At 34.5% G+C, this 20,702-nt stretch overlaps 1 protein-coding gene across 1 annotated transcript; it reads right to left on the bottom strand.

Annotated features, from left to right (window-relative positions):
• Positions 1-60: 60 nt before the first annotated feature.
• LOC113500046 (probable cytochrome P450 49a1) lies at positions 61-17,216 on the bottom strand. The gene is made up of 12 exons (XM_026880706.1): positions 17,094-17,216; positions 14,937-15,110; positions 4,820-4,985; positions 4,493-4,582; positions 3,977-4,093; positions 3,653-3,729; positions 2,878-3,073; positions 2,392-2,539; positions 1,871-2,034; positions 1,669-1,747; positions 911-1,114; positions 61-484 (listed from the first exon to the last, which is right to left on the bottom strand). The coding sequence occupies exons 1-12, from the start codon at positions 17,200-17,202 to the stop codon at positions 377-379; spliced, it is 1,632 nt and encodes a 543-aa protein (XP_026736507.1). The 5' UTR covers positions 17,203-17,216; the 3' UTR covers positions 61-376.
• Positions 17,217-20,702: the final 3,486 nt, after the last annotated feature.

The raw sequence follows: 20,702 nt of genomic DNA, 5'->3' as shown, positions 1-20,702 counted from the left end.
GTTGTTTATTTATTTAATAGATATTCCAAGATTGTTTACCTACTTTAAATACCAATTTAAAAGAACAATAATATAACGATAATGTCCATCATTATACGCTCCAATATTAGAACTTCGAACCACAAAACTTTATTCATATCAATAATGTACATACATATTTACAAAATCATTTGTGATAGGGCGACACAATCAATCGCAAACTCACCCCAATGCGCTGACTGGAGATCAATGTATAAAAGAATTTGACATCATTATTTTAAATTTCAAAACCATTTCGTACAAACTTCCCAAAAAAAAGAGAAGAATTAAATATTTCAATATTTCTCATCGATCCTAGTCTTACAATACTTTTTTGCTTTAAGAGCAAGTTGTTCAGCTATCGATCCATCATCTTCAATCGTATTGGTCCGTTGGGCGTGTACATTGGATGGATGTGATAATCCATTGGTTCGTGGTGGTATTCCATTTTGAAGGCTTGCACCATCTGCAAAAGGAATAGGGATTTTATCAATAGAGAAGCTTTTACTATGTCCTATAGACTGATGGTCCGGTCGATGAAGGACTTGAAAGTTTGTCAGGAGCAAAATAAATTTACTTTACTTTGCCCCTGAAGCAATATACCTGGTGTTACTCGCTAACTCTCCGTCAAAACTATCTATCACTGGGTGTTTCTCTGTCATCACTCAATAAGTGAATTAAACAAACCAAAAATATTATAGTCAGTCGCTTTAGTTGCTAATCTACTTAATCTCTTATAAGTAAATGCTGGGAAGCTAGTTCAAACTGCAAAAAAAACAAATCTACTTGTTGTTGAAATAAACGGGAAACGACAAAAACAAAAAGGTATACAAGAGAAGGACTGACTAGGGCAGAAAAGGATCTAAAACTAACATAATGAAATAGAATGTACCTTGCAAATAACAGTATGTATTTCCAGTTCAGCAAACCTCCTTCCTAAACACATTCTCTTTCCGTAGCCGAAGGGTAAGGAAGCAAAGGCATGATGCTTCTGCGACGGAGACCTGCTCATCCATCTCTCGGGCCTAAACTCTGATGCCTCGGAGAAGTAATCGTCACTGTTGCCCATTACGTAGTGTTGGAATATGACTTGAGTCTGAAATAGAAATGGTTACTTTACTAATGTTTTATCAAAGACATTAACATGAGACAGTGTGGCAGATAAAAGCACTTAGGAAGCGATGAAGGGTGGGCGAAAATGGGTGCTGTCTAATGTAATTGACTTGATTCGATGGGTACAGAATGACAACCACCACGTTAATAAGTATGATTGTTGCTATGGAGGGAAGACGCCATTCTGTAGTACCTAATCAGTTCTTGCTAAATCTCAAGGAATTACAAATTCAGGATCATGCACAGGAATGGTTCCATCTATTTATGATACGTGTTTAAAAATAGTTGTAGTCGATTTATCTTTTCAACTGACTTCAAAAATTAAGAGGTCCTCAATATATCTGTATTTTTTATCTTAGTGTATTTTTAAATGTTTGTTATCTCAGAACTTTTGGACTGATTGATCCATTTTATTTGACGTGAAGTAGCTGTTGATTGCTCGCATTGAATTTAATCAACTTTGCTCAGTAGTATTTTATTTGAAGTCGGTTGCATTATTTCGTTGTTAAACGTATGTATATATTTTTTTGTACTCACTCCTTTAGGGATGTTGTAGCCACAAATAACAGTATCTTTGGTGAGTTGACGACCGTTGCCAATAACAACTGGATACATTCTGAAAACGTTAAGAAGAGTTTAACACTATTCGTAAGTTCGATGTAAAACAACCCTTATTTCCATAGCGATAAGAACTAATAAATTGGCTTGTACTACTTGAGTAGTTTTTCGTCATACTAACCTCATAACTTCTTTAACACATGCCTTTAAATATGGCATTTGATTGACATCTCCCGGCTTCATTGGTCTGTCTTGTAATACTTTGTTGATTTCTTCATAAAGTCGCTCTTGTACATTCGGTCTTAGAGATAACTGGTACAATGTTGAAGCTACTGCATTCGACGTCTGAAATGGGGCATTTCATAAAATGTACGCTTGAATGAACTTTGAATGTGTCAAAATGTATCTTATTAAATTGATTTTTTAGCTTGTTAACACGAAGTAAATCAGTCTGTTTTAAAATATATTTTATTGTTCTGCAGTTTTTTGCTCCCTCTAAACAGTTAGGCGCTTCAAAATGTGACCTCTTAGTAGACCTAGTTTAAACTTCATTACGACATTCCTTTATTTTCGATTTCTTAATTTAATTTGAAACTCATTTATTTAAATTTCACTTCGAAAAGTATCTTAAAATCCCTGGTTAAGTTCAAAGCCTTTTTATATCAGTATCCTTTATAGTTTTAATAATAACATTGTTCTTACCGTATCAATTCCCACTAGGAATAGGTCCAAAGCAGCTACGGCAGCCACTCTGGGTCCTGCAGCAGTCACCAGGTCCTGAAGCAGAGATTTGCTCGCGTTGTTAGCCTCACACTCCTTTAGCGCCTTCTCCACATGTCTGAGAGTTACGCTGTAATAAGATAGAAGATATTTATCAATCAGTAAATATATTTTTTTGTTTAATTAGCTGCAGATTGGAAAAAGATGGAAAGGTGGTTCGTAAATGAAAATTATTCAAGAATAATGCTCTATACTCGCAGAGAGGTCAATAACGGTGCAAGGTACACCTTTCTTGTTGATTTATTTTTGTAAAACCAAAAGAATGTAATTGAATACAGTTACTACAAGTTAGTGTCCACGCTTTCCTATTACCTACTAAATCTGCTACTTACCCGTCTTCCCATCCAAGGAAAAAAGCCTTTTCCTATTTCTCCCTCAACTTCTTACCCCCAAAAGCCTGAAACTTACCTAAGGATAGTGTCCAAGGCAGCAACATACTGCCTGAACATCTTAGTTGGGTAGAGCCGCCACCAGGGGGCGCGCAGTTCCAGTTCCCCGACACTCAGGAAGAAAGTCTGGACCGCATGGATCAACCGCATGCTTTCTGAATCCTCGGGAGCGTCGAAACAATTCAAACGAGTGTCTAATGCTATCAATCCTAGAGCTGGCAAAAAAGGTTAATTAAGTATTTAAGAGTAATTTACTTAATTTACAAAATTACAACAGCACAAGTTGATGTTAAGATACACGTTAAGCTAAGCGTTATGCGGTCGGTCCATGATGGGTGACCATCCATGTTAAAACGACTTGCTTTGCGTTTCGGAAGGCACATTAAATTGTCCCGGCTGTTATTAACATGTCTTTGGTAAGTTAGACTGGTAGCTGACCCAAACATAGTTGGGGAAAAAGGCTAGGATGATAACAAAAGAAAAGGCGTATTTCATACTGAGGAGTTATCACCAATAGTCATCTATTTTATGAGTGATTCTTCGGAAAAAATACACTAGTTAAGGTCATATCATTACCCTCACCAACTGGTTCACTTCACTGTGATGCTTAAAATGTTTTAATTTTTACTTCATCTAATAACAGCCGTAGTACTTTACAAGCTCAGGTAAAAATAATATTAAATCAAGCAATCTGCAGTATGAAAAGTGTGGTGAGGATAGTGATGTTCTTAATTTGTGTTACTTTTTTCCGGAGAATACCCTTATACGTTTTTTAAGGAATAAGAGATACTTACACTCCAGTGACCATTTGTGTACTTCATTCAAAAAGTCTCCTGGTGTTTCCGAGTTTTTGTCCCGGATATCTCTCACCCTGGAACATGAAAAACATATTATTGTAGTTTTAAAGTTACAAATTATTTTGTAATAATGAGATTTTACTTCTATTTTGTAAGTACATAAATTATGAAATAAATTATTTAACATAATCCGGATAAAGTATAGAGATATAAGTCCTCCAAAAAGACCTCCATTTATTTTGCAGTTGTTGTCCCCTGATGATTTATATTATCCTCCCAAAACTTTCGGTAGTCTAAGTGAAGTATACAGTAAATATTTACCTTTGAACAAAAGCATCAGCAACTTCTGCGACAGGCACCGTGTACTGTGCGGCAGCACCAGTGCTGAGAGCCACTCGAGATACTTTCGTTCTAAATGCTGACCAGGACTCGCCGTGCCTGGAACACGATATTATAACAATCAAATGATTGATCGAACACCATGAAATCTGTTAAGGGGTCGAAACATTGCCATATTTTTTGTAAGGATAGGAAATCATCAAATGTTCTGAACCGATTGTAATAAAATTTGAATCATTATAGTCAAGAGCCGGATAAAGGACACAGGGAGTGAAAAAGGGTTGTAAGTGTCTCCTCTTACGACGGGCTCAAAGTACAGTTTTTTAGAATGGACTATTGCGTTGCTATTTTTTTTCCATTTCGATTTTATAGTCGCAGGGGCAGGTAAAGTAGGGGGTGGTCCAAGCTACATTTTATCCAGACATTACCACGGAAACGGGAACTACCGCGAGTCCACGCGAACAGAGTTGCGAGCAACAGCTAGTATTTTATACTTACACTGCAATAACACCAGCGCAGTTCTCTTCAGCACCAAAGAAGTCTTTCCTTAGGGTGTGCTTGTAATAGTTTAAGGACGGCATCGAAGGTCTGTGAAGTTAAGCATTTAGATGATTACCAAAAAAAAATCTTCCCACGTTTCACTTTGAACTCTAGTATTCAGAGCAATTAAACAAATGATAGCACTCATCGCACAAACATTTGTCTTCGATGGTAATCGCACACACGACCTTCGATATAGCAGTCAGGGGCATTAACCACTAGACCAACAGGCCAGTCCAATTTTGGATTCAAATTCAAAAAACTTTAAACATATTGTATAGGAACCTGTGGGGAGCAGCATCTTCGCCTCTGAACACCCTTTCCACTTCGCCAGCGTCGAAGACAAACAGCATATCAGGTCTGCCCAGCAGACCAGTCACCTTCACACAGTCACCGAAGTCGGCTCGCAGTGATAGACATACTTTGTCAATATGTTCAACGGAATAACCACCTGCAATAGTAAAAAAAAATTAGCAATACTTCATATTTTATGGTGCTTTTCTGTTCTTTTTGGAAAAAAAATGTCTATGTAATATTATTATTTCTAGGTACTTGATATTGTCTATATTTTTTTAACTTATTTTTTTTCGGAGATCTACTGGAAGAGGTATATAAGAAATAAGCAGTGCCTTTGTACACCTCTTTCGTATTATGTGTCACTTTTAATTGTTATTGTACAAACATGGTTAAATAAACAAATAAAATATGATGCGTCAATTTAAACTAGTAAAAATATTTGTATACTTTTGAGTTTTATTTTCTTCAACTACAATTGTTGCTAAGTGGCAGACAGTAGGAGTTCATTTTAATGGTTTAGACTTCTAATTTTCAACTGTTAATAATATTTTATCTTGTATAAATAATTGACTAACTTGTTGGTGTTCTAAATAAGCTTCAATAGTTTACAAACATGGTAGTGAAAACTCAAGTGGCTGACCCTACAGAATCCTGTAAGTTAAGTTTGAAAGTGAAATTTAATTCTCGCGGTAACCCAAGCCAAAGTAACGTTAGCGGTTGGACTGGCGAACAAGTGCGTTTAAAAGTAACTTGATCTCAGCGTACATAATTGTACTAGGTACAATCACTTACTGTTACTTATTATTATACTTTTCACTAAATAATGAACTTTGAATATACGGTATGGTGTATCGGCTACCGATAACATTGCGCACTTGTAATTTCAAAAAAAATCGAATCTATTTGGCGTCTCGTGTTAACAAACTGGTGCTTAAAATACTATGTGAAAAATAATAATTTAATGAAAATAAAATAGTGTTCCAAAATAAAAATAAATATTTTGGAACACTATTTTATTTGTTTTGTGACTAATAACTTCTGGAATAAGAACCAACAAGTGCTCTTCAGACAAGTGACATTTCAGTTATCGATTGTTCTAATTCAAATGATTCTTCAAAACGAATTACTAGCCGTGTCAGCTCATTATTAAGGACTCCGGTTAGATCCGAAACTAGTCGGCCTCTGATGATAAATACGCGTGTAAACCGTTGCATCATGTAATAATGAATCAGTCTCACGATAATTACTATGAAAAGATTTCAACTAACATTAACGATTATAGAAGCGAAACTTTGCTAAAGGATCAACTCCTCGCTACTACGGTTTTGAGTTCGCAGAGTCCATAATAGAACCAAGAAGAAACAAACAAGTCTTGACTCAGACTTTACGGAGTACTATAATAAAGGTCACAACCTAGCTCTCTAAATGTTTCTACCCTCCCTGTTTATCAACTTCGTGATTCCTGTTCCCGCCATTTACTTTCGAATTCACGGTTAGTCCACAACCTCAACAAGAAAGTGAGAGTGAACGATCAATTACATTGTTTCTCTTTACTTAATACCGTTATACTTATTGAAGAGTATAATTAAATATTTGTATTGATTATAATCAGTGGGATTCGTGAGAGTGAAATTTGTTATTTTCGTTATAACTGCATTGATACTTAAATAAAAAGTTGCAGGCACTAATTGATTTGATCCTTGCGCCGCAAATTCTAAGCTACATGTAACATTACCATGCTTAAAGACAGAATATGGTGATACGATTTATGTATTTTACCAACCTGTATCGCATGAACCATGATAGCTAAACAGGTGAACTTTTCACAGCTAATATATATAAGTAAAATAAAGATTGAAGTTAATTACGTTGTTAAATTCAAATTGTTGTTGGGTACCAATTTGATTTGTTTAACCTATTTCTACGGAACCCTCAATGCCATGAGTCCGGATGGCACTGTATACAGCACAAAGCTATATTAAAATAAAATGGGGGTCTTTAAACTAGTACCTAATATTTAGAAGTAGTGAGTTATCGTACGTAGTTTACTCGACCGCAGGAATAAGTCCGTGTTCAAAACAGGTTTTTATTCCGGCTCACTATTTTAAGACTAATTAGATACAATTAAAAGTTTGCCGTAACAAGATTTAGCAACATTCGGTCAAACATACTCGTAGCAAGTATCAGTAACTATGTCAACAAAATACTGCATTCAATATTTATGTTTGAAAGTCTGTGCAGGTGAACGCCTAGCCAATGTTACCAAACCGCCAAAAAAATACTCTAGATCAATATACATGTAAAAACGATGAGTTTAACAATATAATGGCGCAAACTTCAACTTCTACAGTAAAAGGAGAGCTCTTTTTCAAAGTAATGATTTTTGACACTAACATCAACAAGACCCTTCCCTTAAATCTACTTCCTTTCGTTGAACAAACCATGCAGGCAATTTATTTCACTCAATGCACCAACATTGGTTTCAAGACTCCAAAACTGACGAGTCCAATTAAAAAACAAAACACATATTAATAAAAAAATATCAGACATGCATAAAATTTGGATCGATGTGAACAATGATAAAAACTTTCTTGTCCATATAAGGCTATCGCTACCTTCCTGCATATAATAAAAATGCATATACAATCATGACTGTGTTTAAAAACGCACTCAGTGCAGTCATTAACTTTCACATTCTAAAAATGCTTGCAGTTTTTGCAGTTTCCTGGTATACACTCTTTTAGTTATTAAATCCGCATTCTTTTGATAAGCATTAAATGCTGTAACATTTTACCAAATTGAGAGTTTTATTTAAAATACAACGAAAAGACGACTTTCGCACTAAGTCAATTAATTATTCCGTCGTGTATAGATTCACATAATACCAAGTCACTTGCAAAAAGACACCAAGATTCAAGGCAAGCGTGTAATACGCGGGGATCGAACCCTCGACAAGTCACGCTTAGAGGGTCGGTACGGTAACTTTAACCACTCGGCTATCCGTGTACTCGAATTTACCAATTTGTAGCTTACCTAATTAATTCGACAAAATAGCTAAACAATAACATCATATCATAGTCATATTATTATTACACTCACATTTCGGTCATTTCAAATCTCCGTAATATAAATATGAGTTGGTATACGTAACATACATTTAAACAAAAAAACTGTCGAATTTGTTTTTACACAGATCATTACGACAAATACTTAAAAAACTGGCCGGTAATTTATGCAATTTCAGTCAGCCATTAAATATAATTTTGTTACGTAACTTTTGAAGGAAACCTGCAATTGTCAGAATTAGATAACATAAAGTATTTACCCGTTGGTAAACGTCGGTAGTTGAACCGCAAATGTCCCGTAATTACGGATAAACCTTCCACCACCTAACCATCACAAAGATTAACTCAATTGTGTGACAGAGATGGCGCTCTACAAAGTGGAGTACGCTGTCTCGCTTCAAAAACTGCAACGGTACGATTTTAAACGTTGCTAGAAGGCCAGTCATTACGGTTAATGTGACCATTGTTGCGGCTTCAGTAAGACAACCCTGACGCGACGTTTTTGTATTTCATTGTGTAATAAAATGTGCAGCAACGGTACTTTGCTGCTGTGTTACGTTTGATTATGTTTTTATGTTTTGTTTACTGGGTTGATTGCAATGTTTGCAATTGAAAAACAAGATTTATTGTGGAGACAAGAACTTTTTATGTGGGTCAAATGGATGACAATCAGAATAAAAATTATAATTGAAAAAAAAATCCTATCCAAATCTGTTTACCCGTTTAAGTGATATGGTGCAACACATAGCTACATACACATAGCTATTAAATACACAAGTCGAACTTATACCTCTTTTAGTTGTAAATTGCATGGTCATCGGGTTTGAAGCTACCCTACAAATTTCAGCCTAGCTTATCGGGAATTGTTTCAAAATTGTGTTGCAATCCAAAAGGATAAAGACTTTAATTTCTTTACGAATAAAGACTTTGTATTTGTAAAGGAACGACAAACAAACAAATAAGAAAAGTGAGTGTTTAAACACGTGGCAAAATAGTATTATAAGCTATGCAATAATATCCACAAGTAACTAGCTTATGCCACAAAAAACAAGTGAATGTAAAAAACTGGCTGACTTCAATAAAACTTGATTCCCGACCCGTTTTGAAATCTCGTGCGCTGATCTATCGTTTTCTAGTATGTTGTTCACTATTGCAACTTAACCCTAGACGAGGAACCAGTCTACTCTCTCATTGGGTTTCCCACATTACTAGGTTTTATACTCAATGCTGTAATTAAGCACACTTCTATTCAGCCAAGTTAGTTTCTAGTAAAAACAACCGCTCGTTTATCACAAGCTATACCTAGATTACCTTGCAATTATAAACATGTGCAAAGATAAATAAAAAAATCAACAATATAATATTCCACAACTTTCACACAACGCCATCTAGTCTCAAATTAAGCAAACTTTATAACATTATTCTTGCAAATCTACCTAGAATTTTAGTATAAAAACCTTTTTCGAATAAGTATTTACAAAAAAATATTTCCCGGAACAAATTTTCACCACGTTTGTACAGGAAAATTCTTTTTTTTTTTAGCTTGCCTGTCACCGTGCTTCGTCAAGCGCGCGACGGTTACACAAAAAATGAAATACATTGCGTGTGACATGGTTCTGCATCAAACTACAATTGTAGAGTACTACCATGTACACGTAAAAATAATATCAGGTTATAGGATCAAAATCATTTGTATTTTTTAACATTTATATAGTAAAGAAGTCAATATATAGGTATACAATAATAACTTTAAGAATACAATACAATTTCAATAAAATATTGAAAAGCAACAAAAAAATATAAAAAATTAAGATAGCATAAATAATACGTAGTAACAAAGACGTTTAATATCTAATTGTCAATTAAGCATAATTTTGACAAATACTTGTCATAAATCAAAATAAAAAAATGCATTTACAAATATCTATTATTTCGTTAAAAGTTACAATTAGTATATATGTCGAAAGTGTCATACATAAAAACGACGACACAAAATAATAAAAACTAATTTTCACTAGGCAAACATTTACGATTTGCAAACCATTGCGTAGCGACACAGCTCTGATATCTAAAGTGATACGTCATTGCCAGCAATGTATCAAGCTCTCAGTATATTTCCCACCTGAATGAACCTCATGACTGCACGGTGCCGAGTGGTTGAGGTCACCACGCCAAACCAACTGCGCGCGTCGTGTCGCGGGTTCAATCCCCGCGTAGGACAAGGATTTATGTGATCCACGAATGCTTGTTCTGAGTCTGGGTGTCTTTGTGCATGTGAGTTGTATGTTTGTAAACCCCCTGCGACTCAAGGATTGAATTCCTTAGTGTGGGAGTCGTTCAAAACCAACAAAACCTCATCATAAGACTAACGTATATAAAAATCAAAATGGCGACCTTGTACTACATACGACGTTCGTAACTTAAGAAAATCAGTATGCAATTTGTGTCGCTACGAAAAGTTACGAAATGAAAAACGGTTTTGTGATTGTTTTATACGGTGTAATGAACGGTCTTTATAGCACATGTGCATATAAATCATGTTTGAATTGAGGGTGTATGGTGTTCTTGAATTTAGAGTGACAGGGTGTTGGGGCAAAACTTAAGAGAGCTATTTATGATAGCGTTTTGAGACGATGTGCTCAACAGTATTTTTTAAAAGACTGTCGCATTAATAGTTTTAAATCCTTGTGTTGCAGGGGTTTCACAAACATTCAGGACACGCTCGCAAAGACACCCAAACTCAGAACAAGCATTCGTATATCACGTTCATCGAACCCGCGATACATCGCGCACCGTGTATTTGGTGTGGGTTCAACAGTTGGATCCAAATCGAGCATCTCTCCTTTTATTTAAGAAACCAACTTTTGTTTCCTTATTTTATTTAAAATCACATAAATTATTATTCAAGTATGTTCAAATCGTTTTCCAATTACAGCGGCACGAACGAACAACTAAAGAACTCTATAGCAAAATTATATATATTTTATCTACTAATAATATATATTCAATCTTCATCTTTATTAATTTTCATAAAAGAATTCGACTAAGTAATCTTAAACACGCATGTGACATATAACATAGGCATATATGTACAGTTGCTTAAATATTACGCAAGTCTATTCTCCAAGCTACGAAATTTTACAATTATAATAAAGCTATAAAAATGGCACAATCTTACTAAGCTGTGTCAACCAACATCCAAGATATTAAGTTAAGGATGAATTTTAAAGCATTAATTATTTCTTAAGAATGTTATCGGCGTATTAAAAACTATGGCTACTTAATATAAATCAACAATGATTGAGTAAGATGAAAATCATTTTTTTAGCCTACTTATGTTTGAGCTCGGGACTAAAACCGGTGTAAACTGTAAAATATATGTTTTTAAAGACACACAAAGATTGTTTTCCTTTTTTTAGTAATCTAACAAATGGAGTTTATTGCATTTGACGACCTCCGTGGTCGAGTGGCGTACGCACCGGTTCCAAGGTGTCGCTAGCTCTGAGGTCCCGGGTTCGATTCCCGGCCGGGTCAATGTAAAAATTCATATTTCTACATTGTCTCGGGTCTGGGTGTTTGTGGTACCTTCGTTGTATATGAATTCCATAACACAAGTGCTTCAGCAACTTGCTTTGGGTTCAGAACAATGTATGTGATGTTGTCCGCATTTATTTATTTTGACGCTAAAACGACGAAATAAAGTAATGGAAAAATTATAAGTAATAGAACATTGATTTCGGTATCATTTCATACCGGTTCTTAAGTAAGCATCAACACTAATTATTTATTTAATTCGTAGCTGATACTTATAAAGAGGCAAAATATTAGTATATCATATTCAATTAAAGAGTTTATTTACACAACAAATGCCTTGGCCACAACTACAATGTCAATAATCCAATTATATTTAATTGTTATTATCACAAAAACACGAATTTTACAAGGTTAATAGTGATAAACCAATCAATGAATGTTATCGTTTTTAAACTATTAACTATTCTAAAAATAATGATAAAAACCGTGTATGTTCAATTTTTGTACATGCAGCTTTGGCTAGCCTCAAAAAAGTGTTTGATCAAAAACGAATCTATGTATAAACAGTTTTCATGAATATTCCGAATCCAATTTCCCTAAGTGTAAAAAAAGAAAGTGAATCTAATTGAACTTGCAATTTTTTTTATACACTAACATAGGCAAATTTTTATTGTAATTGTTTTCGTAAGGCAGATTTTTTTTAAAATACTTAGACAAAAGATGTGACGATTTACTCACGCGTATTTTTGTCCCGACTAGTTTCGGACCCAACCGGAGTCCTTAATCTCATGTTGCGAGTCGATTTTTTGTGACCAAAACCATTAGATCTAGTAATATAATTGTAATTATTTAGTTTTCGTTTTTTTTCTGATATAAAAATATATTCTAGCTGTAAATTGCCCTAGGTCACGGTCACAATACAAGTTTCGCAGTCAATGTCAACTAGAAATGGCCCGAATAGTTATGTAATAATAAATATATGTTAATCAGTTTGCATAAGCCTTCTATTGAATGGAGGTGTAATGTGTAGGTGTTAATAGATACATGTCTTACTATTACTAAATACTAAAAATGCAGATATTTTCAGTAGGCGGTGATGGAAACAAGTAAAAGAAGGAAGAAGTTTTGTATTCCACTGAAATTTTAATAATTGTTGTTGCTTTTTTTTACTATATCGTTTTTTTTTAATGGCAAAAGCCAGCCAGTCGTGACCATTATTGTAACATCCGTAAACCAGGGTAAGAATTATAAACACGAAAACCAGGTGTGTCCCAGGGAAACGATTTACTGTCCTAGAACCTACATCGAAATTAATCAGAAGTAGGAAATAGGCGGAGTAGGAAAAATATCTTTAGAATTACATTAATAAAAAAAAATGATCAAAAAACTTCTTTTTTCCTATCTTATTTGTGCCTCCGAACCATACTGATGAAATCCCGAAAGAATACAAAAAAACATCCATTGCTCCACCCGTTCAAGTGGAGTTCAGTTACATACATACACACATACAGTATCATAATATACATAGAGGTGTAATTTCGCTAGCTTTAACTGTTTGTGTGAGTTTTATAATTTGAGTCTATCTACGACATTGCTAAGACGTTGCCATAGCAACCGTAGTGCAAAACAAAAGTCGAAATTTATAACAAACGTTGTTATTTTTAGTCAAAATATTCATATATGCATTTTTCGATAGTTCATTGTCCTTTATACACTTTCGTACACAATGCCTAAATGTACGCTGTAACGGTACTTTTAGTGCTCTAATTTCGGTAAACTGTTATTCTCTTTTACTCTTGTAATGTGATGTGAGTGTAAATGAGCTTTTTAACTTTAAAATATGGGTTTAAGAGATAAATCTTGCACGCTTTAGGAATTTGAACTATTTTTTATCTTGAAATCTTTTTGTTATTTATTACCATGAACGAGTTCGTCCCGTTATATATACTTCTGGCCCTGCGGCGTAGTCCTTTTATTAATCCATGCAACCAATTATATGGTATAACAATACCCAGGCTGTATTTAATTGTAGTGATATTTATTACCCCGGACGCAAAAAGGAGGTTGTTATAACACTTACCTAAAGAAAATAATGCAATAATATTATTATCAAAAAAGTGTGTGATGATGTATGGGTATTAGTGACCTTTCCCGCAAACTTCTAAAATTCTATGGTACAAAAAATCTCGAAAAGACTTACAACTTAACAATACTTTTTACTCGATTTAACAAGGGGATTTTTGTTTTACAGCGCTAACATACATTCACGCAGACGGAACCGTCGACGGCTGTCAGTTATAAAAATTGACTAATTGGTTAACAACCTGCCCCCTGTCACCTTCCAAACAGGTTTCGTATCCTTGTCTTTTAAATCTCGTATTAAAAATCCTTGGAGTCTTTAAACTCAGTGTTAATTTCGCAGGCTAATGCTTATAAAGTAATGTTTCTTTTAAAAACGATTTTTTTTTTGGAATGGCTTTCACATTTTTGTTTTAATATTCTTATTATTTCGCCGCATTTAATAAAACACCAAAGTAAGCCCTAAGTTCTCTGCCTAACTTCTATCTAAAAAGTCATTTCTTATCTAAAACTTACCTAAACACTTTTCTACGGCAACAAAAATTTGTCGTAAAAGATCGCTACAGCAATTTAGTCAACGATTGTCATTCGCGCAAATATTATTATGGACAAAAACAAGGCAATCGTTTTGCAAGTTGCATTATGTAACCGACGACCTTAGGGACCAGGTGGATATCGAGCGGGAACGTAGGGCGCTGGCAGTCCGGTGTAACATGTTGGCACGAAGGTTTGCAAGGTGTAGCGAGCAAGTTAAGATAACGCTTTTTAAAGCTTATTGTCAGGTATTCTACACGTGCAGCCTATGGACCAATTATACTCAGCGGACTATTAGCGCCCTGCGGATCCAATATAATAATGGATTCAGAATGTTGATGGGGCTGCCCCGTTTCTGCAGTGCATCTGGTATGTTCACCCAAGCACAAGTTGATGGCTTCCATGCCATCATCAGACAGAAATCTGCTTCGTTGCTCTGCAGGGTGCGGGCCAGCTCCAACTCCATTCTGAAGACTATAGCAGGCAGGTACGACTCGCCACTGTTGTGTGATATTGTTCGTAGATGCATCTCGAACAACGAGCTTGTCACTAAACATTAAGGTTACTAACATAGATATAAGATTTACTTACTAACCCACTATGGATGAAACTTGTCCGAAATAAAGATTATTTTATTTTATTTTATTTATTTTATTTATAATATCTGATCAAAAACATAAATGTGTAATGAGAGCCAAGTTCAATCAATCAAACGACAAAAGAAGTGAGATCTAAATGTGTGCCAAGTTGAATGAGAGTGAGAGTCGTGAAATTCATGTTTAATATCATTTCGTCTTAGGATACTAACTTAAGATAATATATTATAGCCAAAGGTCTGACTTGGCTAGTTCTCATATTGGGTCAGCTTCTATATTGACTTTTTGGAGACTTACCGATATAAGGAGTGAACCTCCAAGTGTTGCCCAGGAACGGAAGAGGTCTAGGTCCAGGCACTTGGTCCCAAGATTTGACAGATGGAGAAATGTCAAATAGTGACGTGTCTATAGCTGCATGGGTCGATCTTGCACGAGAACCTTGTACTGGACAAGATTTTACTGGTTTTGAACCTAGAAAAAAGGGTAATAAGTATTAAATTATCTTGATCCTGCTAGAATAATTTTGAATTTTTGAGGATGGGATTTGCTTCAAAAAGAAAATTTACGTTTCATATTAGAAGGTGTTGCTCATGTAGTGTTAGAAGACAGCAGACTAGAGTGGATCCGTATAAAGATATTATCACCCTTAATCATCAGTTTATAACTCGCATTTGGATTTAAACTTTCCATGTAATTCCCAGGAATTGAAAAAGAACTTTTTTATCTAACTTTTTCCTTTAGCAAGTAGGTACCTAAATGAAACAAAACTCTTTCCTTAACTTTTAAAAACTCATTTATAATATGAAGAAAACAAAGAGATTTATTTATCTAGTAACTACTGCAAAAATTACATCACGTTACATCTAGATCAATTAACATTTATAGAGCTCTATGACTTGCACCTTTCATTATCGATCACAACTAAACGCTTTCATTTCGGTACATTCTATAGTTTAAAGACATTTGTAACGTAACTTGTGCAAGTACTTGTAGATGACAACTACTATATTAAGTACATTTATGTTACAAGTATTAAACTGCAATAATTAATGTCAACTCTACAAACCTCCTTGCTCACGTTTTTAAAAATGAATTATTAGCATCCTCATTTGTATCATTCCATTATTGTATTAATAAGCAGCAATAAATAACAAATGACTATCTTTCTACGATTACTCCTAATTCAATTTATTTTCGCTACAGTAAGACACTAGTTGCGCTTACATGCAATACATGTTCATAAACCGTGAATACTTACATAATGTGCTGTAATGTACAAGTTGTAATGACTGTAATCTATGCCAGAAAATATTCGATACTAAGTTTACTAAAATAAGTGACATCGTCATCATAGAGATCAACGGCAATAATAATTGATTAAAAAAAAACATAATTAAGGAGCCTGTATTTTCAAATATTTAAATCTGGAATTATGAATGATCTGTCAATTCACCAGAAGATTTGATGGTGGCTGAGATGGCATCCCTGATCCCAGCACCCGATCAGATACTACCAAAAGAAGAAGAAGGTCGCATCGTACCACACTCTCATTCTTACGTGGAGTTTGACATTAACAGAGCAAGATAGAATAGGCGAGGTGTTTTGAGGGTTCCTTCTTACGTAGAGTGAGGGATGGACTCTTTACACCCACCCTTCGAAGAAGAGTCCAAAAGGAGTAAGGCTAACCAGAGTTACGCAGAGCATGCGTAGGTAAGTAATAACGTGAATATGGCTTGGGCAATCCGAGTTATTCCCACGCCGCGCCGTGCTCTCGATGTAAGTTGAAGTCATTTGCTTTTCACAACGGAGAACAAAAAAAGAGTGGCTGACAATTTTTCTTTCATTAAAAAGAAAAAGGCGTTTACTTTTTTTAATATACCCTTAAGTGTCTTCAACGTCCGCATCAAAAACAACTCTTTATTTTCTAAAAAAGCGCATAAAAAAAGGCTTTTTCTTTACTAAAAACAGCTACAAACATCAATTAGATGCGTTTGATTGAGAGCCTCTATTTCCTGTATTACGCAACGACAATATTTCAAAATTAGCAATTATATTCGCACATTAAGTCAACAGTACATTATATTTATTGTAAAAGTGACACTAATGTGATGTCTTGATGTGTTTATATTAATTTTGTTACTGGTAACACGCAAATAGTCATACAATTCATTACTTATTTGCTATAAGTACGCGCTATTGAATAAACTATTGGTACAATTAACTGAAAACTGATTGTTTTCTAGAATCTTGTATTATATAGGTGCTGATACCATAACTTTTGGTTGCAAATTCAAGTTGATTCTTTAACTTCGTTTGTTAATACATCACAAAAATGCATCTGAATTTTAAAGTACGTTGAATCCTTCACAATTCTTTACAGCTGGGTAATAACAGTCTAATCGTTCAACAAATGTTTCCCACATTAATCGTGTAAAGGAAATAATTAATACTTACCGATTTCTAATCCACCGTCGGATGTCTGACACCGCATCGCCGATGTCGATAGCTGCCGCACCAGTACGCTCCGTAGCGGCCATTTTACAACGCTCACTCGACTCCTCATTGCGAACTATTACTTCCTGAAAAAGATATTATTTATTAACGGTTTAATCGAACGTATTTATCGGGATCGCCCGACTAGTTTCGGACTTAACCGGACTCCTTTTTAAATAGCTGATGCGTCGTCGAAAAATGACGAGTTTCAAAATGAAGAATGAATGACGATCGCTTCCCGGTTACTTCAAATTCTTCCTACGCTTCTAAATTTAAACCTCGCAGTCGTGATATGATCGATCAGGGTATATTTTCAAGTATACATTATATTCGTCCTAGCTGCAAACGGGCCCGCTCCCTATAATTCGAAAGTGATCCCACAGGAACATAACATTGGGATATAAACTATCTGTATACCAAATTTCATCTAAATCCAATCAGTGGTTTAAGCGAAAAAGAGAAACAAACATCCATACATACAAACTTTCGCATTAAGTAGTAAGGTTTGATAAAAGACGCAATGGCTTACTCTCCTATATTGCCCTGCTAGCACCAGATATTGCCCTACTAGCTTCGGACCCAACCGGAGTCCTTAATCATTAGCTGACGCGGTTCAGTTAGACTTTACTTAGTCATCAAGGAACCCCATGCAAGCAATTTTGTCTTAACGATTTATCTTTGCAAGTATGGCCATTATTTTTTCTGCAAGCCAATTATTTTTTAATGGCACTGTGTAAGATTATATTTCAGAAGTCTAAAGGCCAACCACCAATTCCAAAAGTAAGACTTGCAGTTGTGTGAGCGGGACAGCGTTATCGACGATGTGTAGCGGCGTCTCTTTCCACAATTTCAACGGTACTATTTTGAGGTGTTGGTAGGACTCTAGGCCAAGATTATGTACGTAAATTAATCTTGCGGCCTTCTTTAAGATGATATCTCGAAACAACAGCTGTTGAGTAATTTTACCTCTGAGTGTTACTAATTATATACGATTTTATTGTTCTATCATTCTTTTACATTATAAATTGAAGTTGTGTTGATTAATTAACATTTTTGTACAGCATATTTTTTATATTTTTTGCAAATAAAAGTAAGCGAAGCGTATATTTTTAACTTTATTTTAAACTCTCTATGATGTTTAATAGCACTCTACTGGTTTAATAGTATATAGTGGTAATATTTAAATTCTTTATAAATGTCATCTGGATGTCATTTTGTTGGAACTGATGTGGTTTTTGAGTAATTTGACCAAGGACAAACTGACAGCCGTGTGGGAATAAGTTGTCGTTATGAAATCTGAACGGATTGTTTAAAGTTAGGTACTGGCTGCGTTGTCAACGGATACTAGTGATTTGTGGTGGTTTTAGTATTTCGTTCTTTTGGTTATCCGTGCAATTGATTTGTATATTTTTGCAGAAAATGTAGAAATACTTTTGCCTTAACCAATTATTATTTTTCTAAGAGTAATCTTTAAGGTTCTTTCAATTCTGCCATACTAATGATTTAGCTGCCAAGTAATTGTCCTAATATTATATGAAGATATGTCAATCAGCATTTTTTTTATACCTTTTCTTGCAAAAACATAATTTGGTCAATTATATCTAAGTACCTAAATGACATTGCTTCTCTTCATTTTTCACCCAGACCAGTCATTCATACATTTCAGCGATTTATCAGCAATTAGTCCTCAAGATCCGATGCCTTGATGATTGAACTTTCAATATTGGAATTTATTCTTTTATTTTACTTTCATAAAAAATTTACAATCGAAATTCTATTTTTGAAAATGTCCATATCACAACGCACCTCGAATTTTGACCTTTTATTTTACGAGGTGAACTGGTACGTAATTTCGATGTTATGACCTCAATTTTTGGCATGTACTACTAAAAACCACTTAACTGCACACGTAAAAGTCACACCAATTTAAAAAGAGCTGCTGATTTATAAACCTTGATTATATCTACGTAGAGTTTTTAAATCTTATTTATCGTTCGTACAATATGGTTCAATAGTCCTACCATACGTCGAAATCTTTTTTCTTGTGGACAAGAGCAATTTTCCTACAGAAAAACCTCTCTATTCCAATAAAATAAAACTGGTCATGTTAGAGACTCACTCGCGACAATACGGGTTTCGTACAATCAGAAAGAAAAAACATATTTGCAATAGTAATTGGTCACCGATCAAATTTATGACCGCACGAAATCCCGCTGTTTATTTTCATTATGTTTTGTCATAACTGCCACAAAAACATGTACCTACATCAAGTGTAAAAGGTGAAAATTTCGACTGTTTATCTATTACGGTTCGTAAGATATAATATGGTGATAGACGGAAGAACAGAGGGAGATGGTGTAGCCATAAGTTTAGTCATCCTAAGGTGCAAAACTATACCTTATGACTCTCACAAGGCATGGTTTTTACCCTTTCTGTTGGGATCCTTATGGCTTATACAAAATTGTCACAAACTAATCCAAATTTGAAAATACAATAAGAATTTGAATTTGGTTTCATGAATAAAGTTGCTTAATCCGAAGCACAGAAGCGTTATTGAAAAAAGATTAAATCATCTCCATATAACAGTATATTTAAATATTTATAATTGTCATTGAGTAAGTTAACATTTAGCAGTCATAGAATAAAATGTCTGATCTCTTTTGCAAATTTTATTTCTGCAACCTTAATTTAAATTTAAAAATGTAACATTGGTAGTATAATTAATAATTCAAAATCGATTAGTCAAGGGTACCTTCTTAATTATAGAAATAGTGACATTATACACGATGATTTTTTTGTCGTCTTACAAAAGGAGCCCAGTTCATGGATCCGACCTAAAATACCCCTAGGCGCGATTATTATTTTTTTATCATCAACTAAGATTATAAGTACGAAGAAAAATTAAACAAGAGAAATCTGAAAATACTCTTAAAAATTATCAAAACTTCGCCGCCCGCGCCCCTCACCATTGCATCAAAATATTGAAGAAAAATTGCATTTTATATTTATTCAAATCTCATAAATACCTATTTTTTTATCATGAACGTGTTCGTCGTGTCGTGTCGTGGATACACGAACTGGGCTGCTTTTGTAAGACGACTAAAAACTCACGATGTATATCTGAACGTTGAGTTACTGTTTTTAAATACACGCTTAAAACATTCGCTTTAAACTTTACGAACATTTTTGTGTAGTTTTTTTTTTCTTTTTTTTTGTTCTTGTTTTGTGTAAACATTATGATAATTGCCTTAGAGATAATTAAAACTCTCACTTTCTCTTTCACTACTTGAAATAAGTAATTAAAAAAAGGAAAATCATATGCTCCTGTAAGCTGATTGTCTTCGTAAAATTTATTTTTTTAAGACAAACGATTCAAAATACACAAGTATTGTTCGCTTTTAATGAACTCAGACAATCAGACTAAGAACACTCATGAAATAATTTCTCCATAAGAGCAAAAAATTCAAAGAATTTAGAGCAATTTATAACTAACTACGTAAATGTTCAAAAAACCTTCTAAACCTACCTTATAAAAAAATCCTTTAAACAAAAACACTACAATTGTCTTTC

Source organism: Trichoplusia ni, chromosome 13, assembly GCF_003590095.1.
Source record: "Trichoplusia ni isolate ovarian cell line Hi5 chromosome 13, tn1, whole genome shotgun sequence".
NCBI lineage: Eukaryota > Metazoa > Arthropoda > Insecta > Lepidoptera > Noctuidae > Trichoplusia > Trichoplusia ni.
The sequence above is the reverse complement of the archived record's forward strand: the minus strand, read 5'-3'. Positions and strand labels throughout refer to the sequence as shown.

Coding starts and splice junctions, on each gene's coding strand:
- LOC113500046 (XM_026880706.1), bottom strand. CDS start 17,202: ATGAGGAGTCGAGTGAGCGTTGTAAAATGGCCGCTACGGAGCGTACTG. Junction 2,035..2,391: donor TCCTAGTGGGAATTGATACG/GTAAGAACAATG, acceptor GCCCCATTTCAG/ACGTCGAATGCAGTAGCTTC. Junction 1,115..1,668: donor GCTACAACATCCCTAAAGGA/GTGAGTACAAAA, acceptor TTTCTATTTCAG/ACTCAAGTCATATTCCAACA.